Source organism: Papilio polytes, unplaced genomic scaffold (assembly GCF_000836215.1).
Source record: "Papilio polytes unplaced genomic scaffold, Ppol_1.0 DF821644.1, whole genome shotgun sequence".
NCBI classification, from domain to species: domain Eukaryota; kingdom Metazoa; phylum Arthropoda; class Insecta; order Lepidoptera; family Papilionidae; genus Papilio; species Papilio polytes.
Window position 1 is genome coordinate 89,793 of NW_013527560.1, and position 19,173 is coordinate 108,965.

Below are 19,173 nucleotides of genomic sequence, written 5' to 3' on the forward strand. Positions count from 1 at the left end.
AACTTTATTGTATAAATTTGGGGTGTATGTTACATGGAAAAGAAAACATTTGGCAAAGACGATGTATTTGCGTTAATAACGTAATTGTCGGGTAGATGCTCGTGGATTTGCTGTAAGCTAATATTTTAATTCAGTGCCGACAAAGTCGCGGGCGACAGATAGTATGTTATAACAGGTGGTTTGGCAATAGAAACTCGCGGTATACAGGTTTGAAAGTGATCAATCCAAATAAAATATCACGTACTGAGGGGTATAAAGGCAAATACACTTCAGTCCAATGTTTTTTTTATAAACCTGGTATAGCAAATTGTTGCTTGTTTAATGCTACATTGGTATGCCTAGTGTAAAAAAATTAGGCTTAAGTGTACTTGTACTCCTCAGTATACTTCACACAAAATAACTATTGCATTTTATATTGTACTTCAAATAAGAGTTCAGTTCACAATATACAGTCTGTTCTATAATATTGTCTGTGACTATAAGCAGATAAAGTTTGTGAATGGTCGATGATAGATAAAGTAGTAAAAATATCCAGATATGGTAAATAAAGTACGCAAGGAAATTGTTTTTGAAGGAATAAGAATGGCTGTGTTATCGCGCAATAAAAGTGAGTACTCTTCGTAGCAGGATCATGTGCAATCTGTAAACATTGCAATTATTTATGAAAGTGTACTGAGAGTGTTAGATAATGGATATATTAACAATAGCAAAATCATTCGAAGTAGTGTTTGCGATGATGTCCCTTCTTGAGTAACAGGTTCATCGTAAAGTGCTTGTGTATTTGTAGAAAAGAGCTAAAGACCGAAGAGTAACCGGATCTTTTTAACGCTATGTATGTTATATGTATTAAATATGACTATTTTCCTTTTAATAATGTTAAAGTAATTATCACAGATAATTAAGGTGATCGCCATAGTAAAAGCGACTTTTGTGGTGTTCTAGAAAGGAATAATAAAACTAGGCATTCCTTTTAATGTAAAGTTTATAATTCTTATACTATAATTATCTTGTATTAGTAATTGTAGGTGATTTGTTTCTCAATTTAGCTCTAACGAAGATCACCACACCAACAACAACGACCACGCAGCACAAAGCAATTACAATGGGTAGCAGAATGCTAACTAAGTTTAGAGGCATAAGCATGCGATCTTTCAGCTGATTCACGAATTCTTCTGGCAATAGAACACTCTGAAATGTAAAATATCAATGTTTTACGACAAATAAATATATTAAAGTACATAAAATCTTTTAATTCTATACCCTTTCACATAAATACAGTTCTTAAATATTCTCTGAAACTGCCAAGCATGAATTATAATCTTATAGTTTCTTATAGAATATACGAAAATGAGAGTCTTGGTCACTGTTGTAATTAATAGAAGGCGTTAAATCGTCAGTTTGATAATGTCTATTAAATTTTATAAAATGCACTTCTGAAGCAATCTTTACCTACCAAGTCAGAATTCTTGCTATTAACGACGATGTATCGGTTTTTAATTATTTACCCAGAAATAATTACAAAAAGATTAGAATTTATGGTAGTCAACTACCAACAACTTCAAAGTAGTTCCGTAGAAATCATAGTTACTAAAAGAGTACATCGAGGAACTAATGTTACTTTCTAAAGTGGTATGTTTGAAAAATTGCTCTTAATAAACTGTAAGGCAACGAATGAATTTAATCATAGACTCACCTCTTGTAGCCACACGATAGGTGTCAATGTGTTGTTAAAATTTGCTGTTGCGGTCACTGAAGTAATTGGACGTAGAAAAATATTAAATTGAGCTCTTTTTGCCCCTCTTAAAACTGTTCCTGTCTTCTGAAAAAAAAAAATTACACATCACACATGCACTATAATCGCTAGTTTTCATTTCCACTACCAAAACACTCGTACTATTAATACACTTCTTACCCTTCATACCTGAAAACATAGAAATCACATTATGTTTCCATACCTGTCTTTTTTTAGTTTCCTGGGGGTTATTTGTCAGATATAACAAAAATCGTTTTTCTGTTTTATATAAAGTAAAATAATCAATCAATAATCAATAAAAAAATCAAATACTTACAACTACTACGTCATATAGTATACTACCTTTCGCCCGCGACTGCGTCCGTGTGGAATTAAAAAAAAACAAAAGTGATTAGCCTATGTGTTCTTCCAGACTATCGTCTACATCTACCAAGTTTAATCGAAATCCGTTCGAACACCGCTACAAACTCTAACAAACATATAACTAAACTTTCGCATTTATAATATTAGTATGATTAAGTATGTAAGTATACTTACAGGTTCTAAATCAAGTAATATCCTGTGATCTTCTATTGATGGGTTCAATCCTTTAACACCATTAGCGTAAATAGGGTCGGCGTAAAGGAAATGCGGATACGACAATACCATTGGTCCACCTGTAAAACAGTAAATTATTTATTCATGTTCAAAAATAATTCGCATATAAGGTAAAAGTAAAAACATAGTACTCCGCCTGTTGAACCGCCGCATTTGGTGACAAAAGTTGCGGTCGCTATCATTAAAAATGCAATTAATTTTAAAGCCATTTTTCACTGTAACATTAAAAACTTTAAACATATCAAAACAGTGTTTATTTCAACATGAATTTGTTGATATCATTGAAGGTGCATGTAACCTGTGAAATATTAATTGGTTTACCCAATACCTAAGTGCATATAATTGTCTACATGAAGTGAGGACATGTACTACAAAGTGCTTCGATGTTCGGAATATGCATGCCCAGTGGTATTTAATGGACATACAAAATACACATGTGTTTACATGCATTTAGGTATAATTAATGTAACCATCGATTGTCGATTGTTCCGCAGTCAATTCAACTGTTTAGTTTCATAATTAAAATAGAGTAGTGGGCGCACCTCCATATAAGCTTATAGGAATCAAAGCGTGACTAAACAGTTTTGCGATAGTTTAGTTCAAATAATTTTGACAGTATTTCGCAAATCACATCAATTTAATTGATATATCCCATCCTATGTAGGACGTAATCAATTGAATTGATTGCTCCAAATAAAAATAAGCATCGTCTTATATCTAAATATAAATGAAACTAAAAAACATGTTTTGAAGAGGATTAATTTATAAATAGAAAATTTATGTTATTGAACATTTCGGTCGACTCAAAGCGTAGGTAGAAAATGTCGGGGCACGTGGAGGGCACCTTTATGTAAATTGGTGAGTTTTGAAGTTCGTGGATCATGTATTGAAAAGCTATATAAACACACAGGTAATGAACTTGGAACTAGAAACATGTTAAAAATATCATTATACGGTCCACTTGCCAAAATGTAAATTTAATTTATTTTATTTTTTTTTTAATTAATAAAGGAAACCTGAAAAAACACCGTGTGAAAGAAAGTAGACAACAGATAGTAGAGAACCTATAGACAAGTGAGTCATGCTATTACAACAACAACAATAACGATGTCTATTATCTATAGGGGAAGTAAAAATTAATAATAAGGCTGGACATACGCGGCCTGCTTCAAGCATTCGAGTTGCACAAAAATTTGCATGTGTAATCAAATTAACATGAGACTTATGCAGCGGGTGGTAAATCCCATCAAGAAATCTCAAACAAATTTTGTCAATGTCGATACTTATTCTTTCTTGAAAATTTAAGTTCTAGGCCACTTGTTGATCGCTTAACTCCGTTCCTTTGAGGCAATATATACCTATTACTTCAAGCAGTCCGTGTATACCGGTCCTGAAATGCACCGGCGCGGCGTTTGCATCCATCGGCACGTAGCATTTGGCATTGAAGTAACCCCTAAGGGTTTTGTTTCTAAATTTCCATTGCCACGTAGCCTTCGACATTGCTTTCACCTTCCTTCCCACATTGTTTACTTGTTTATACAGACTAAAATAAACCGTCTGTACAGGAATAGTATCATTTGCTACGAATAACATTTAAAAAATAAATATTTATTTTTTAAGGACGGAGATAAAGTTCGAGTGTTTCTGTGAACCCACTGTTACTTGGTATGCCTTTTGTGCTCAGTCAGAGTCTACGAAAACAACATTTTTATATTGTAACTAGAAAAATGTTCACGAACAAACAATTCTCCGAAACCTGTAACAAAGAGGGACGACGGAGTGCGAATTTTATGTCTCCATAGAACTTAAAGAGAAATATATATTCAAATTATAAGTGGTTACTTCTGTACTAATAGAAGTAGATATTAGTATTGCTATGACGATAGTTGGAACTTTCCGATAATGTCATTTAATTCCTATCTTGTCGCTCAGCTGCTCTAGTGAGGAATAAAACTAGATTGAATGGAATGGTAATGCACAATTGTAAGAATAAAATAAAAGCGAATACCCGGAGCATCGGATGATCTGTCGACGGCGATCACTAGTCTGACTAGCTTTACGAAGTTAAATACGAATCCAGATTAATTAACTTACTTCATTTAGAAATGATCGTGTAAAAATTGTTAACAAGAATATTATAGATGTTTATAATTGTATAGTAATACAACTACAAGTAAAATAATACATTGTATTAAAATACAAAACCTAGATTGATCAGATGATGACTGAAAGACTTTTTAAAAAGTCCTAGATTTATTTTGTACAAGGGATAACTTAAAAGTTATACTTAACGTTTACCTAACGTTTTAGGAATGATACTTTAACTAGATTTCGTCCGCAAATCCGTCCGCGTGGAATTAAAAAAAAACTATCTATATATAGCTGTAACCTAACTATCCACTACGTCTATGCCAAATTTCATCGAGATCCGTTCTGCTATTTAAGCTATAAACTCTAACAAATATCCATCCATCTAATAAACTTACGCATTTATAATATCAGTAATATAAATATAATTCCTACAAACATTTAAATATTTAAATATTTTCAAACAATGTCCCTTAAAATTACGCAGATTCTGTGTCTGAGAGAAATGTCTACTCGGAGCAAGGAGAATGACGCGGAATGCAAAGCCCCGTCCCACGCGCCTCCCACCCTTCGCCCTTCATATACGCGCATCTGTCGTATGTATACATAGCTTTTATCACTCGTTTCAGATGCTTCTACAGCACAGTACAAACGTATATGACTGTTACATTAGTTTTATTTTCCCAATTAATGTTATTGTACACCGTACAAGTACTCAGAAGTATTCTGCTACAACGGGCACAAGTCTATTGAACCATTATTAAGTTGGTATAAACGTAAATAAGAAAACAAAGAAATAAAGCTAAATATCATGACATTTTCTTTTCCAGTTAAACATTATCGAGATCCTAAGAGCTCCGTCTGTCGTCCTTTTAATGACCGATAGTTCGTTCACCGATTGGGCTGTCAAGGTAAAATCATGTAAAACAAAATCGGTGAAAAGTGTACCTCCATACATGTTCATACTGATTAACTGCCGACTAAACTATCTGCTGAAAAAGTTTGCGGTGAGCTTTAAATCGATCCACCGACGAATAGTCACAACTAATATGGGATTGCCATACAAGTAACTTTATTCGTCAGGCTTCGTAATAGGAATAGCGTTAGTTTTAAACAATAGGTATTCCGTCGTTGGTTTTATCTCCTTTATAAAGATTTTCAATATTTCTATAATTGTTAGTTTCTGAGAACGAGATTTAATCTTCCAGCCTTCGTTTAAAATTAATTGATATAAAAGATAAAGATTTAATAACTACGGATATTGGTTACCGATGGATCAATTAATTGGCTTTGTCTACGTTAGCAGTGCGCTAATTAAAGCTCACTAAGACATTGCGGAGGATTAAGGTGGTTCAAAGATTTGTTTAAATTGTATGAAGTATAAGGGAAGATTCAATTTCTTCGTCTTAAGTAACTGAATCCTTTTGTTAGGGTATCTGTAACTTATAAGGAATGTATTCGATTTTTTTTTTGTTTTGGAAAATTCAACAAAATTTATTTTAAAATCTCTTACACATACAAAAAGCTTTTTTATCTTCATATTTAGTTAGGCTTAGGCTTAGGGTTCTTAGTTGTATTCATTTTTTTTTCATCAAATATGTCTAATCCGTTCTGTATAAAATCACGACGGTTTTCAATTCCAAAACAAAAGCAAGTATACGATATAATTTAAATTTATGTGACCGCTTTGAATTTAATCTAAAAAGTACAGTATTTGCACTATGAGAAGGGAATCAATATGTTTGTCAGACCTAAGAGACTTACACGTCGATAAGACACGGCGAAGCACGTAAGCCCACTTTAAACTTAGTTATGCCTTGAGCTCGAGTTCGCGGAAAATTTAATAATACCGTTGCACCGCTCTGAAATACCTAAGCTATTAATTTTCCGTTCGCAACATCGAAATACAGTCCTGTATCTATTATTTTCGTCTAAATAAGTAATACATAGGTACTTTAAGTCGTAGTGTAGACAATGTATAGATTTCCATTTTATGCAATCCTGGTACCATGGGCGAAGCTAGCTGAATTTTAAAGGGGGAGATAGCCGATGGTCAATAGTAAGTATAGAATGTAGGTATCTTAATATTTCTTCCTTCTGCCCCATTTGGTGACGTCTCTACCTGGTATATTTGTTTATTATTCATGATTGTAAAAAGCAGTCTAACAATGTTCATGTTATAGTTACCTTAACACGTTTACTGCAGCATGTAAAATCGTAATTATGTGTTGCGACGGCGGCCCAAAATGCGCCCTCAATGTTATTTCTGCCAGTGCGTGACAGGTCTTTTTAGACCCACAAGCATTAGGATAGATTCAATTGCTACTCGTATAACTTTCAGGAAACATAATGTATACGTTTTATGTCATGTATACACTTGAGATAATAGTTTCGCACTAGCCAGAGCGACATAGTTTTTTTCGCCCGCGATAGTTTAAGTACCGCGTCAGGTCTATGTAGTATGCCTGTTACGTAGTGAGCGTGTTAATGAAATACGTTTATATCACTTCTGGAAATAATTTCCGCTCTATTTTTATTGCTAGCAGTGTCAGTGTCATCACAGGGATGTCTTTATCGTTACAATAATTCCTACTATGATATAATATATACAAATAATACTTGTATTGTTCTACTAATATAAAACTTATTTCGCGTTGTAAATTGCTAATTTTAAAAATTATCTTCCACATATCGTACGTGTCATAGGTGTGGAAAAATTACATTAAAAATGAAGAATATTAACCATTTGAACTAATAAACGTATTAACATATATTTTAGTGGAGTGAGGGGGATGTTATTATCTATTAGTTCGTGACAAAAGCTCTTATAGGAGTATGTAAATATTTTTAATAAATGTCGGCATGGATTAAGTAGCATAACTTAGATCATCGGTCAGAATAAAGGGCAAGGCGAGCGAGTTAACCAAAAATTTATTAAACACTAGCTTTCGCCCGCGACTCCATCCGCGTTGTATTAAAAAAACAATTAAAAAAGTGAATAGCCTATGTGTTCTTCCAGACTATCTTTTACATCTGTACCAAATTTCATTGAAATCCGTTTAGGCTACAAACTCAAACAAATATCAATCCATCCATCCATCTATACTTTGGCTTTTATGTATTTAGTATGAAAAGTATGATTAAAAAATACATGTATTTGGTAGTTAAATTGCACGAAACATTTCCAAAGTTTATACTGAGGTTTATCTAATATAAAATAATTTATAACGTATTGAGCTTTAGTGATGCAAGGAACAGAGTTTGCATAAGTACTCGTAAGATCTCTCTCTTGCATAAATTTAGTCATTAATATTTGTATTCAATGCAGAATACATATGAATATATGTAGAGAACTGTACCCGCTAGTTGAGAACTAGGGTAACACTATTACTAACAAACCGCACATCTCCTGTTGCAAATGTCAACTGCGTGACCATGATTTTTTTAAATATAAATTTTTCCAATTGTAAACTGTAACTATACATCACTATCATTTCAAATGAAAAGTTTACAAGATTGAGGTTTAAAACTATTTCAATTGCTAAAAATATATATAAACATAACATGATTACAATTTTTTCGCATAAGCTTTGTTTTTTTTTTCAGGGCACTTAAGAAGTAAATTATTTTATTAGTAGGCATGAGGCATTATTTTAATTTCCTTTCGGTATACGTAGTTATTCTATTATAGTATAAATCCCGAATTCGTTAACGAATTGTTGGTCACCCTTATCTGTTAATTTTATTACAACACATCAGACTCCTTGTTTCAAATCATAAATGTGACGATGCTGTAACTTTACATTGACGAGAGATGTCAAGTATAACATAACTTAAATAGCTTAATAACCATATTTTTTCAAAAAATATATAAACAGCGTATCCAATCGTTAAACATAAATATCGACGAATCGAAAATAAATAAAAGTCGATTGGACCAAATGATTGAAAGGAAAAGATTGCTCAAACATAGTTTTGTTCCGAATTAATATTGCTGCCAAATCGCCATGGGACCCGCTTTCAATTTGGGAAATAATAAGCGAAATTATTTTATTCATTTGTCTTTGGTAAATAATATTGTACCTTTTGATTTGTAAGGAAAGAAATTTACTTTGTGTACAATTTTATGGTAGCAACAAACCATATACAGATACCTAATATAAGTATCTAAACTGACGTGCATTGTGAAATGAAATAATCATGTAAATACAGTGGAAATAAACGTTATTTTAAAAGTTCTATAAACTGTTAAAAGAATGATAAAATAAACGAATTATCTTTGGAACACTGGAAGGAACGTAGAATAGAGCGCTAGCCTGTTGCTTCTCTATTTTAAGCTCAGTCACGTACTTACAGTCCTTAGACACGCCTGTGCAAGTATTGATTTTTCACATCTCCTGACATTTATATCTTACGAAAGTTATAACGCAGCAAAAATACTACAACAGATAAATGAATTTGATACACATATAATAATCTAAAGAATTTTCACCGACAATTAATTTGCCAGAGTTAATAAAAGAAAATCGGGTTTCGAGCATTGACGTGTTATGATCGTCCTGACACGTCAACAGAAAAACAACTGATTTTCAAATAAAAGACGAAAAACTACAAGAACAATACAAAATACCTACGATTTGTTGCTAAGCGGAAAATGCCTTTACGGATTTCGCAGCCGTAGGAAGTTTTCCTAACTAGTTACATGTTTCGCGACAACCGTGAACTCGGTAAAAGTTAAAAAAAATATCTTTTATATAACTGAAATCAACTTCAGCGTTGACGTACTTCGACTTGATAGGGTTTCCTATATAAAATTAAGCTTTGATTTGAAATTGTTATAAACTTCTCGTTACGTGAGTTTTACCTTTTTTGTCTGAACATTTTTAAGACCACCATATACGTTGTTGGGCGATCAGCAATTAAACTTAGCCATACACGGACTGTGCTTTGCAGTTATCGTAATAAAATCTTGCCATACGCTTAGTGCTTGTAGCAGTTCGTGTTCTTTTAGTTACAAGCAGCACTAATGTAAAAATATCTGTTGACTTTGTCCACTTATTTTTAGGAAATAAAGCTGTTTTTTTACTTATCACAACATATTATCTCGAAAACCTTTTGCTTGAAGGCGAAAAACTTGTTCACATTGTAAATATTTTCATTGTCTTGCTTTAATTTGCTAATAAACTATTATAAAAAATCCCAGCAATAAATATTAACAATTACTTTGGATATCATCACAATAATCAACCTTTTTCTTTTAAGACCATGGAAATATTACTCTTAGATACACGAAAGCAAGTATGCCCGGCTTATATGTACTCGTAGATGTCGTTTTGTTAACCGGGTCGATGAAATGAACTTTGACATTGAGCTTGCTCTCATTACTCTCGGCCTAAGGGGAAATGTGTTGAGAGGGATGTGTGTCACTGTCTCTTATACGTTGGAAATAAGATTATATAGATAAGAGAAGACACTCACACATTCCTATTGCGTCGTTTCATTGAAATATTTTAGTTATGTAATGTAATTAATGACGCAGATGTACACATGAATAAAACATGTGTGACTATATTGTGTTATATAATATATATTAGTTATAGAACACTAGATGTTCCCATGCGGCTTCATCCGCGTGAAATTATAAAAACTTTATTTTATTTTTTACATTTGTCAAATTCTCAATTGCAAATGTCAAAATACCAATTACCTTACTATGGTAATCTTGCATCCTTGATGTTGGCAGCAGCTTATGGTATCTTTCCCACATTAGGATTTCATCCAAGATAATAACTCTCTAAGTTTAATAGTGTCAAAATTTTACTAAATAAAACTATGTATTTTGTGAGCGTAATTGAATAGTAATAAATATAGCTAGATGAATATAGTTTTATTACTTCGATAGAATAGAGGAGTAATTAAAATTGTTATTTGATTCGAGCTCTTCGCAAATTTCAGTTTTTTTCTAAATTGATATAGCCCGGAACGTTCCAGCATAAAATAGAAATCCTTTGTTCTGTGCAACAAAGAGAAACATGAGAATGCAAAAAGTATTCACCTTCAATTTCGATGTAAATCTATTCTCATCTCGTATGGACCTAGAATCTTTGGACGTGAGCAATTTTTTTATCTGATACTATACACAAAACATAACAACACACATTGAGCTACTACTTTGTAACTAAGACAGTTGGAAATAATTACCGTATTGCAATATCTGTATCCAAGAATGTTATGAACATAATCCATTTTTGTGCTATTTAAAATTTATTTAAAAAACGAAATACAAAGTTTGTATTTTTTTGGAAGGATACCTGTTAGATATCTAAATGCAATTTTTGTCAATTATTTGGTTTCAATCTACACTTTTCAGAACTGACTAACATCGATAATCTCTAGAATATTATACTCGTATATTTGAGTTGTAAAAAATTATATCCATAACGGCTTGTTGACACAGTGATCTAGTTTGTCTGTATTTCAATTTGTAAATCTAGGTTTTAATTATTTTTCTCGTTTATGGATACGATTAACGAAACGACGAACTAATGTTTGTAAGATATTTTAGATTAATTAAATTGAATGGACATATACATTTTTTACATCAAGGTTTAAACCTTTATTCAAAGTATATACGATTATTTTTACAATCTCATCTGTATGGTATTTTTTATAAGTATTTTAAAGTTATGAAATTAAAATAACCGGGGAACAGGACGTACACTTAGGGTGAGTTGCACCATATCGCCGGTTACCGTTAAAGTTAAAATTATTTGTAACAGTAATATTTGGAATAACCTTAAAATTTACTAAGGATGAGTTACATTAACTAACTATAAACCTTAACCAGCACATTCCCGATGGTTACGTCTTCGGATGTTCATGATATTCGCTACACCAGTTTTGCGCTGGTCAAAATGACGTCATATTTGACACTAATCATAACCGCCCGATTTTGGGCGGTTATAGTTAGCGTTACGGTTAGTGTCAGTTCGGTAGTGTCAACTGTCACAAGCTCTTATCTTCAAAAGCACAAATAATGGAAAAAGTAATGGAAAAAGAAAATATCTACTATTATACTATACGTAATGCAGAAGAATAAAGTCTTGCGTGCTCGGAAATAATGGATTTCCAAGATGGAACTCGAAATTTGGCCAAACATTCAGTTTGGACAAATTTCGAGTGTCTAAGGCCATAGCAACAGCGCTTGTCCCTTTTCTCTTATTTAAAAAAATGTCCTCCATAAAAGGTCAATTTATAATATGCATTGACAGGACAATTTATAATATGGAAAATAAATAAGATGCATTTATATTTGTATAATTTTATTGCTTCATTTTTGCTACATATTTGAGTAGTAAAGTAAATACAGTTTCAATAATGGCCCAAACTAGTTTATTTTCACAAGAGTTTGCCATTTTCTCCATCTTCGTGGGCAAAAAGTTTATTTCACTATAAAATACCATGCGTATGATACATAAATATAATCGGCGAAACATGAATTTCCAAACATTTTAATTTACGTAAATGTCATTCTTGACACCAACTTGACACTTTAGTGACATTCAGGTTTAAATGTTTCCATTGTAAAAACGAAAAACACATAAAACCTCTGTGAGAATATGTTTTTGCACTTGTAACCCTATTATAACTTTTACGATAACCAGCGATTTGATGCAACTCACCCTTAGTTATCTCGTTTTATCTCATTTATCAAATTACACTACAAATGTGTAACAGATAATTCATAGTCATCTTTATTATATACTAGCTTTTGCCCGCGACTCCGTCCGCGTGGAATAAAAGAATAAAAGTAAGTAGCCTATGTGTTCTTCCAAACTATCCTCTACATTTACGCCAAATTTCATCGAGATCCGTTCAGCCGTTTAGGCTACAAAGTCTAACAAACATCCATCCATCCATCTAAACTTTCGTATTTATAACATTAGTAAGAAGTAAGATAGTAAAATTAAAAGAATGGACCAGGTGTTATGTTAAATTTACTTATATTTGTCAGAGAAATATATATATGTTCAAGACTAAGTTCATTTTAGAATTTAAAATGAGTATAGTAAAAAATTTAAAAGGTTTTCTATGAATTTTATATCATAAAATTTCTCACAAAGGCGCAGTGGTGGCGAGCTAATTAAAAGGAAAACTTTGTGTTTTGCGAACGTTCCCTTTGAAGCTTATCTTTTATTTTTTATCATTACTTTTGCTACGGTCAGAACTTTCCAGGCAGGATCTCACTTTGTGAATGCAAATAAATATAACTGAGTACTGAAAGGTCGAAATACCCCTTTTATATAACAATTTTATATTTTTACCTCTAAATACGTCATTAGCGAACTCTCTTATTTATATTTCAGTATATTTTATAAGATCAGCCTTGTCAACAACATTATTCTTCATTTTCCGACTACAATAAATACAAACAAGCATCTTAAAGAACACTGGCAAGTTGCAGACGTAGTACCGGCCTTTGACAAAAGATTCCCCCCTTTTATTAAAGAATCTAAGCCGCATTGGTAATGGTATAAGAAAACATCGTATTTGATAGTTGATCTCACAAAGGAATCGCAAAGGGCAGAAAAATACTACCGAGTAAGCTGGATTTTAGTACTCACTCGGCATTGTACGTATACTTTACATCTACACATTCCAAGAAAAAGATTTGCTTCTAAAGAAAAATAAACATTCGCTTCTTTCAATAGCTTCTTACTTGTTTATTATGTCTACATCTATCACCGCCCTAGGCTTTGTAAACAAGTTATAATGAAAAATTATTGAATTGTTTTCTTAACCTGTAGTTTATCTAAGCCATAATTCACACACAAAGAAGCTTCAAATATCTTCTTATCTAGAGTCAAATATCTATATTAACAACGAAAGAATGAAGAGTTAGTTACTTTATTGTATAATTTGCTTAGGGCCTGTTCCACCACTGGTTGATAGTGGCTTAGATAGCTTAAAAATGACATCTAATGTCTGACTGTCAGATAAGGGAAGAAAATCCGACATTTTCGTCACATATTTTATACGTTCGATTGTTATCAGACAATTTACAATTTGGTGTGACAGGCATTTAGTGTCTTAGAAAAATATGCTCGCATTCAACGTTGATGTGACCCACTACTATTGAAGTCAATTACAAATACCGCAATATATGTTTACAAGATTTTCGAATGCATGTTTTACTTTTTTAATAATTTTATACAGTTCACGTGCAGTCACGGTGTATTGTTCTCGCTTCTTTGTATGCATGTGCAGTATCATGGAGGACAGGTTGCGGGCTCCAGTTTTTAAACACATTCAACGCTATCTGAGCGATATGAAATCGTATAAAAGCATCACATTCTACGGTAAACATTTTAAAAAATATTGCTAGGCTATAAAATCAATCAAAACACATGAAAATATATGATCGCAGGTTAACGATGGTGAAAAATTTCTATCAACGTAGTTGTCTCATGTTGCTGTTCAAAATGTCTGATTTCAATTACGTCACAGGTAACATAACGCTGAAAATGTGACGATTTTGGAGCATTTTAATATACATTTAATGATGTAACATTTGTGATGTAACGCGTTTGTGCGTAGTGCGGACTTATTCTGCCACCCTACAGTAAACTTCATAGGCTGACGTAAGTCCTCTGGAGTATTTTATTTTTGTGTAACTTTACTAATTAACAAAATTAAATATGAATGTTATATCTATTTGAAAGGGATGTTAAAATCAAGTTACTATTATTTAATCTGTAATATAAACACTAACAGTACCTACCTAGTTATGTTATTAAATCGATTTTTTTAAACTTTAAACATGAAATTTAAATTTAAATAGACTGATGTCTGAAATAAATTATATTTAAGCGTCCAGCTCATCCCGGCGGGATCTTCGGATTACGACATTTAATTAATTTGTCCCGCAAAGTCTTCATATCTTCTCTTTCCGAGTTAATTTAATGATATTCTTAATATCAATGGATAACTTTTACTTGGAACATGATTGTTCCTGGTTGTACGTAGGAATAAAAAATTAAACAAAAAATGGGACCTACCTGCAAGCACTACCTTTCGGATTATCGTAATTTCCGAAATCGGTACACCACGGCCTGAGATATGGCGTAATCATAAAAAAATATATAAATTATACAGGCGAATTACGTATGTGTTTGTTGTTGATGATACACATTTAATGTATTTGTTCTTAAACATAGGTAAACATTTCAACGCTAGTAGAACAATAGAAATGATTAAGTCTGTTTCGAATCCAGTTGACAGCGCTGCACGAGTACCGTAATTAGACTCTATTGTTTCAAGTTAGCTTCATACTCAGGTAGTTTTCGTCGGACAGCTTAATATTTTCAGTAGCTTCACAACACTGCACGAACATAATGGAATTAACTTGAACAGTAAACATTCAGTGAGAGAATAAATAATTCCAAATAGAAATGTTAACGCTCTAGACCGATAACATTTCTATTTGAAATTAATTACAATTCTATTTGCTAGCAAAGCAATTGTCCAGTTATATTATAATAGCTACTGTTCGCGACTTCGTGCGCGCGAAGTTATAAAATTGCAAGAATTGTAGCCTTTGCTACTTAAGGATAAGTTAGCTTTTAAATGATGAAATAATTTTTTAAATTGGTCTAGTAGTTTTTAAGTTAATTCAATATATACAGAAATCCAAAAATAAAAGTCTTTCTCCTTTGTAATATGAGTATAGATTAGTATAAATATAAATTAACGATTTAAACCATTTAATATATATCGACCAAAAAAATAGTACTATTCATAAAAATGTAAAATTACTACTTTTATAATATTTATAAAAATAACTTTTCGTTAAGTACGTTAAGCGTTTTTATACGATCGAGCGTTTCTAGGTAGTTGTTAATTTAAAAATATTTCCTCTCTTTAGACTTTGTGCTTAAGGGCAAACAGTTTGCAATATTCTTTTCTCAGAAAACTGAGAAAATAAATTTACAGTTTTATATAAACTCAAAGGAAATTAAAATGAACGAATTAATTTGTTTTTACTGTTTCTTGTATAATGCAAATAGGGAGTTTGTAATATTAAAATGGAAAACATGTTTCCTTGTTGACAAAGTGTTATGATAAATATGTCTATTTATGACTAATCAAAATGTTGCACGATTGTAAAAAAAAAACATATTTTTTGTTCATATAAGGCTTCAAGGGAAAAACAAATCGAATGCCATCTCAATCGTTAGAATCAGTTCAGCTGATTAAGGTAAACAGGTCACAATGGAATACATTTCCATACGAACTAACATACCCTCCAGTTAGCCGAGTGAAAATGACGAGAGACGAATCACAATCACACTGAACTTGTGACCGAGTTTTAGCTGTATCTGTTAGCCTCTTATTTTGCGGATTCAGAATCTATAAAAAAGTGCTTTGCCTACACACCGATATTATAGCACTGATGTTTATCACAAAATCATTCGGGTTCCAGTTTTGAATCACAGTATCACAGTTGCAATATTATTTTAGTCATAATATAATTTTAGAAATGCGAAGGCCTAGATGGATGAATGTTTGTTAGAGTTTGTAACCTAAACAGCTCAATGTATCTCGATGAAATATGGCATAGATGTAGCGCATAATCTGGAAGAACATCTACTTTTTTTTTATTCCGTGCGAACGGGGTCACGGGTAAAATCTAGTAATAATGTTAAACTGATACCCCGACTACAGTAAATTGTATGGATACATTAATATATAAATTTGTAACGATGTAATAGAAACCAAATAAATTATGAGATTGAATTCCTTTGTCCGGTCACAAAGATAACAATGCTCCAATTTGTTTGTTAAAGGAATGATGAAATATCAGGTTATGTGTTTGGTGAATTTAAGAAATGAATTCGCTGTTAACCTTGATAAAAAATGGATTTTTTTCATCCACATTGTTTTACGTTTCACGATTTTATAACGTTTTTTTTACAATTCTACACTCCAAATTTCATGAGCAAAGTTTCGAAATTGCAGCTCAAAATTTTCCAAAGCAAAATAAGGGCATGTAGCAAACTAGTTCCCAGTTTTGAGCTGAGAATTTAATACGTCAGTGCACGGCGCTGCGTTATTGATTTTCAGGGCTCAGGGAGGTGCGGGCAAAGCGAGCGTGGAGTGGAGTGGGGCGGGAGCCCGGGCGGAACACTGGCGGTAGAGATTCAACATGTACTTGTTATACTGCTATATTTACGTGTAAAACAGATTTCAACAACATTTTTATTTATCATACTAACTTATTATTATAAATCTGATAGTTAATGTGTCACTTTTTCTTTGTATCCCTACCCACATTACGTGAAATAGACAGTAAAGGGTACCCTTAGTATAGATTTAGTATTGTCAACAGTAAATACTTAAATAGCTATTAAATGACTATCTGAGTGTAAGTATTTCAGAAAACCATATTCCAATAGCAAAAAGATTTGACCTTCGAAAAAGTACCTTTATTGCGAAGGTCGAACCATTGCCGTTGTTTATCGCAAAAATATATGAATTGTGTTTTAACATGTTATTTCACTTTTAAAAATTCGCTTCTTAAGATTAGATTTTTAATAAGTAAGTTAAAATGTTATGAATATCAAAACGATTTTGTAATTGATAAATTTTAATGACAATACAATCTAGTAAAAATACTTACTACTTTATGTAATTACCTTACGCAAATACAGTTCTCAACACGAGTTACTATTGAATAATTTATTGCATATTCATATCGAAGACATGATAGAGTTAAATTCAAACATTAATTGAATATGTCTACAATGTGATTACCAACGATTAGGCGTATAGTTTATTCTAAGTAGAATTATATAGGCAAACAATTCAAAAGGAAGATGGTATGCTATTGACAGCTCTGAGGTCACGCGTGGGTGAGTTTGCAGCTTAGTCGCTTCTTTCTTTTTACTCTACCTTTATTATAAATTAATTTTGCATTACAAATACTTTGACGTATTGATATTAAAACCTTGATAAGGTAAGTTAACCAGTAAATGATATTTTACAAATTTAAAATTATCAATTAATAATAATCGAGTAATTCATAATGAGAGTTTTTTACATTTGAAAAATATCTTTCTGCACTTCCTCTCTACATTTAATCAGTGCTGATTTCTATTGAATAAGCGTTTCTTCCGAAAAGCTACCCTTTTACCCATTCAAATTTTTCACTCAGTTTGACCTTGACCCTGACATTAGCCAAACAGGAAAAAACGGTATTTCGGAGTATTATAATACGGACTGGGACTCAGTTCGCCAAAGAATTGTTATGCTTCGTAATAAACCGAGACATGTACGTTAGAGGTATCAACCTTTATAGAGCGCGCACACTTTTGACTAAACTATCTCAAAACTGTTTAGTAGCCTATGAGCTTATATGGTGGCACGCATACTACTCCATTTTTAGTTGTGTAACAAAACAGTTGAAATGACTGCAAAACAATCGACAATCGCAGAACAGTTGTGCGATAGTTTAGTCCAACGTGTGTGCCCGCTCTTAGTATCGGAAGAATAATAACAACAGTGTATCGAACAGTTAATCTATTAGATCGAGAAAATAATGTTGAAAGTTTTGCAATTTTAGCGGAGGGAAATTCACTCTCCGGAGAAGGGGTAGGGGGAGTTGTGGGTGGCAGGCACCATGGACTGTGAGTTGGAGGCATTAAATATTACGAATACGATATAATTGCAACTTTTACAAGCGTGTTCATATATTTCAAAATGAAAGCTTACGTTTTCCTTTCAAGCTTGTAGAGCAAGTTTAAATATAATTCTTTTAGTCTATATTAATTGAGGTCAGGTCTTATTTTTTATATTTCTAACTTAAGTATCCTTTTCACATAAATTCAACTAAAGCATGTCTGTTAATGTGAAATGTAACCAATGACTGCAGTGAAAAATATGTTGGAAATATCGCAAAGGTAAATACAACTAACGAAGTAATTAGTCCCTAAATAATTATTCGAAGTACAGATAACTGTAGGTATGAACCTACATCTAGTAACGTAGAATCAACTATAGAATTACAGTGAAAATGTGCAGATAGTTTGAATACTAACGCTCAATTAATACATCGATACAATAAGAACATAGCCAAAATCACAGTCTGATTGTACAAAAGCTGCTTGCACTATTTACTTCCAACTATTCTACCGACCAAATTCCATTTTATTTTTATAAACAATACCTATTTTTATTTAGGTTATAAATTATTGGCAATATTTACGGTTTGACATTTAAAAGTTCGTATATGAATTTGCACTCTCTTTTTTATTACTCAATAAAAATATATAAAAACCCAGTACCAATGTGTGACCTTTCGATACGAAAAACTATTCAATATCATCAATTTTGTGATAAAAAGCTTGTAAATTGGCGCCGGGGATGGTAATAAAAATTCCTGTTGCATTTAACCAACTGTAAAGAGAACGGGAAAAATAATTACACAATTTACTGTCAAACACACGAATGAAAACATCTAACAAATACTCTCCATTAAAATCCACTAATCCTCTTTTGCAACATTTCGGAAACAATGAACTCTTTGTTAGGAAATCGTTTTATGTTCAGTTGGGGTCAGACAAAGCTGCACTCAAACTTTCAACTGCTAATTGAACACTCGCTTAGTGTAGTTTTCTCATCTTAAATCTACAATTAGTGACTAAAGTAATCAACTACAATTGTTTACAAGTATCAAT

General features: G+C 32.3%; 1 protein-coding gene across 3 annotated transcripts in view; it reads right to left on the bottom strand.

The window, feature by feature from the left end:
• Nucleotides 1-865: 865 nt before the first annotated feature.
• The window catches only part of LOC106108329 (sensory neuron membrane protein 2-like), a 46,215-nt gene continuing 27,907 nt past the window's right edge, over nt 866-19,173 (bottom strand). For 2 of the 3 annotated variants that reach the window (XM_013289463.1, XM_013289462.1), the window contains exons 7-9: nt 2,291-2,409; nt 1,694-1,819; nt 866-1,188 (exon numbers count right to left, since the gene is read on the bottom strand). In XM_013289463.1, coding sequence (XP_013144917.1) covers nt 1,003-1,188; nt 1,694-1,819; nt 2,291-2,409 — 431 coding nt within the window. In that variant the 3' untranslated portion in view covers nt 866-1,002. The remainder of the gene's footprint in view (nt 1,189-1,693; nt 1,820-2,290; nt 2,410-19,173) is intronic. The other variant, XM_013289464.1, reaches the window with a different exon arrangement.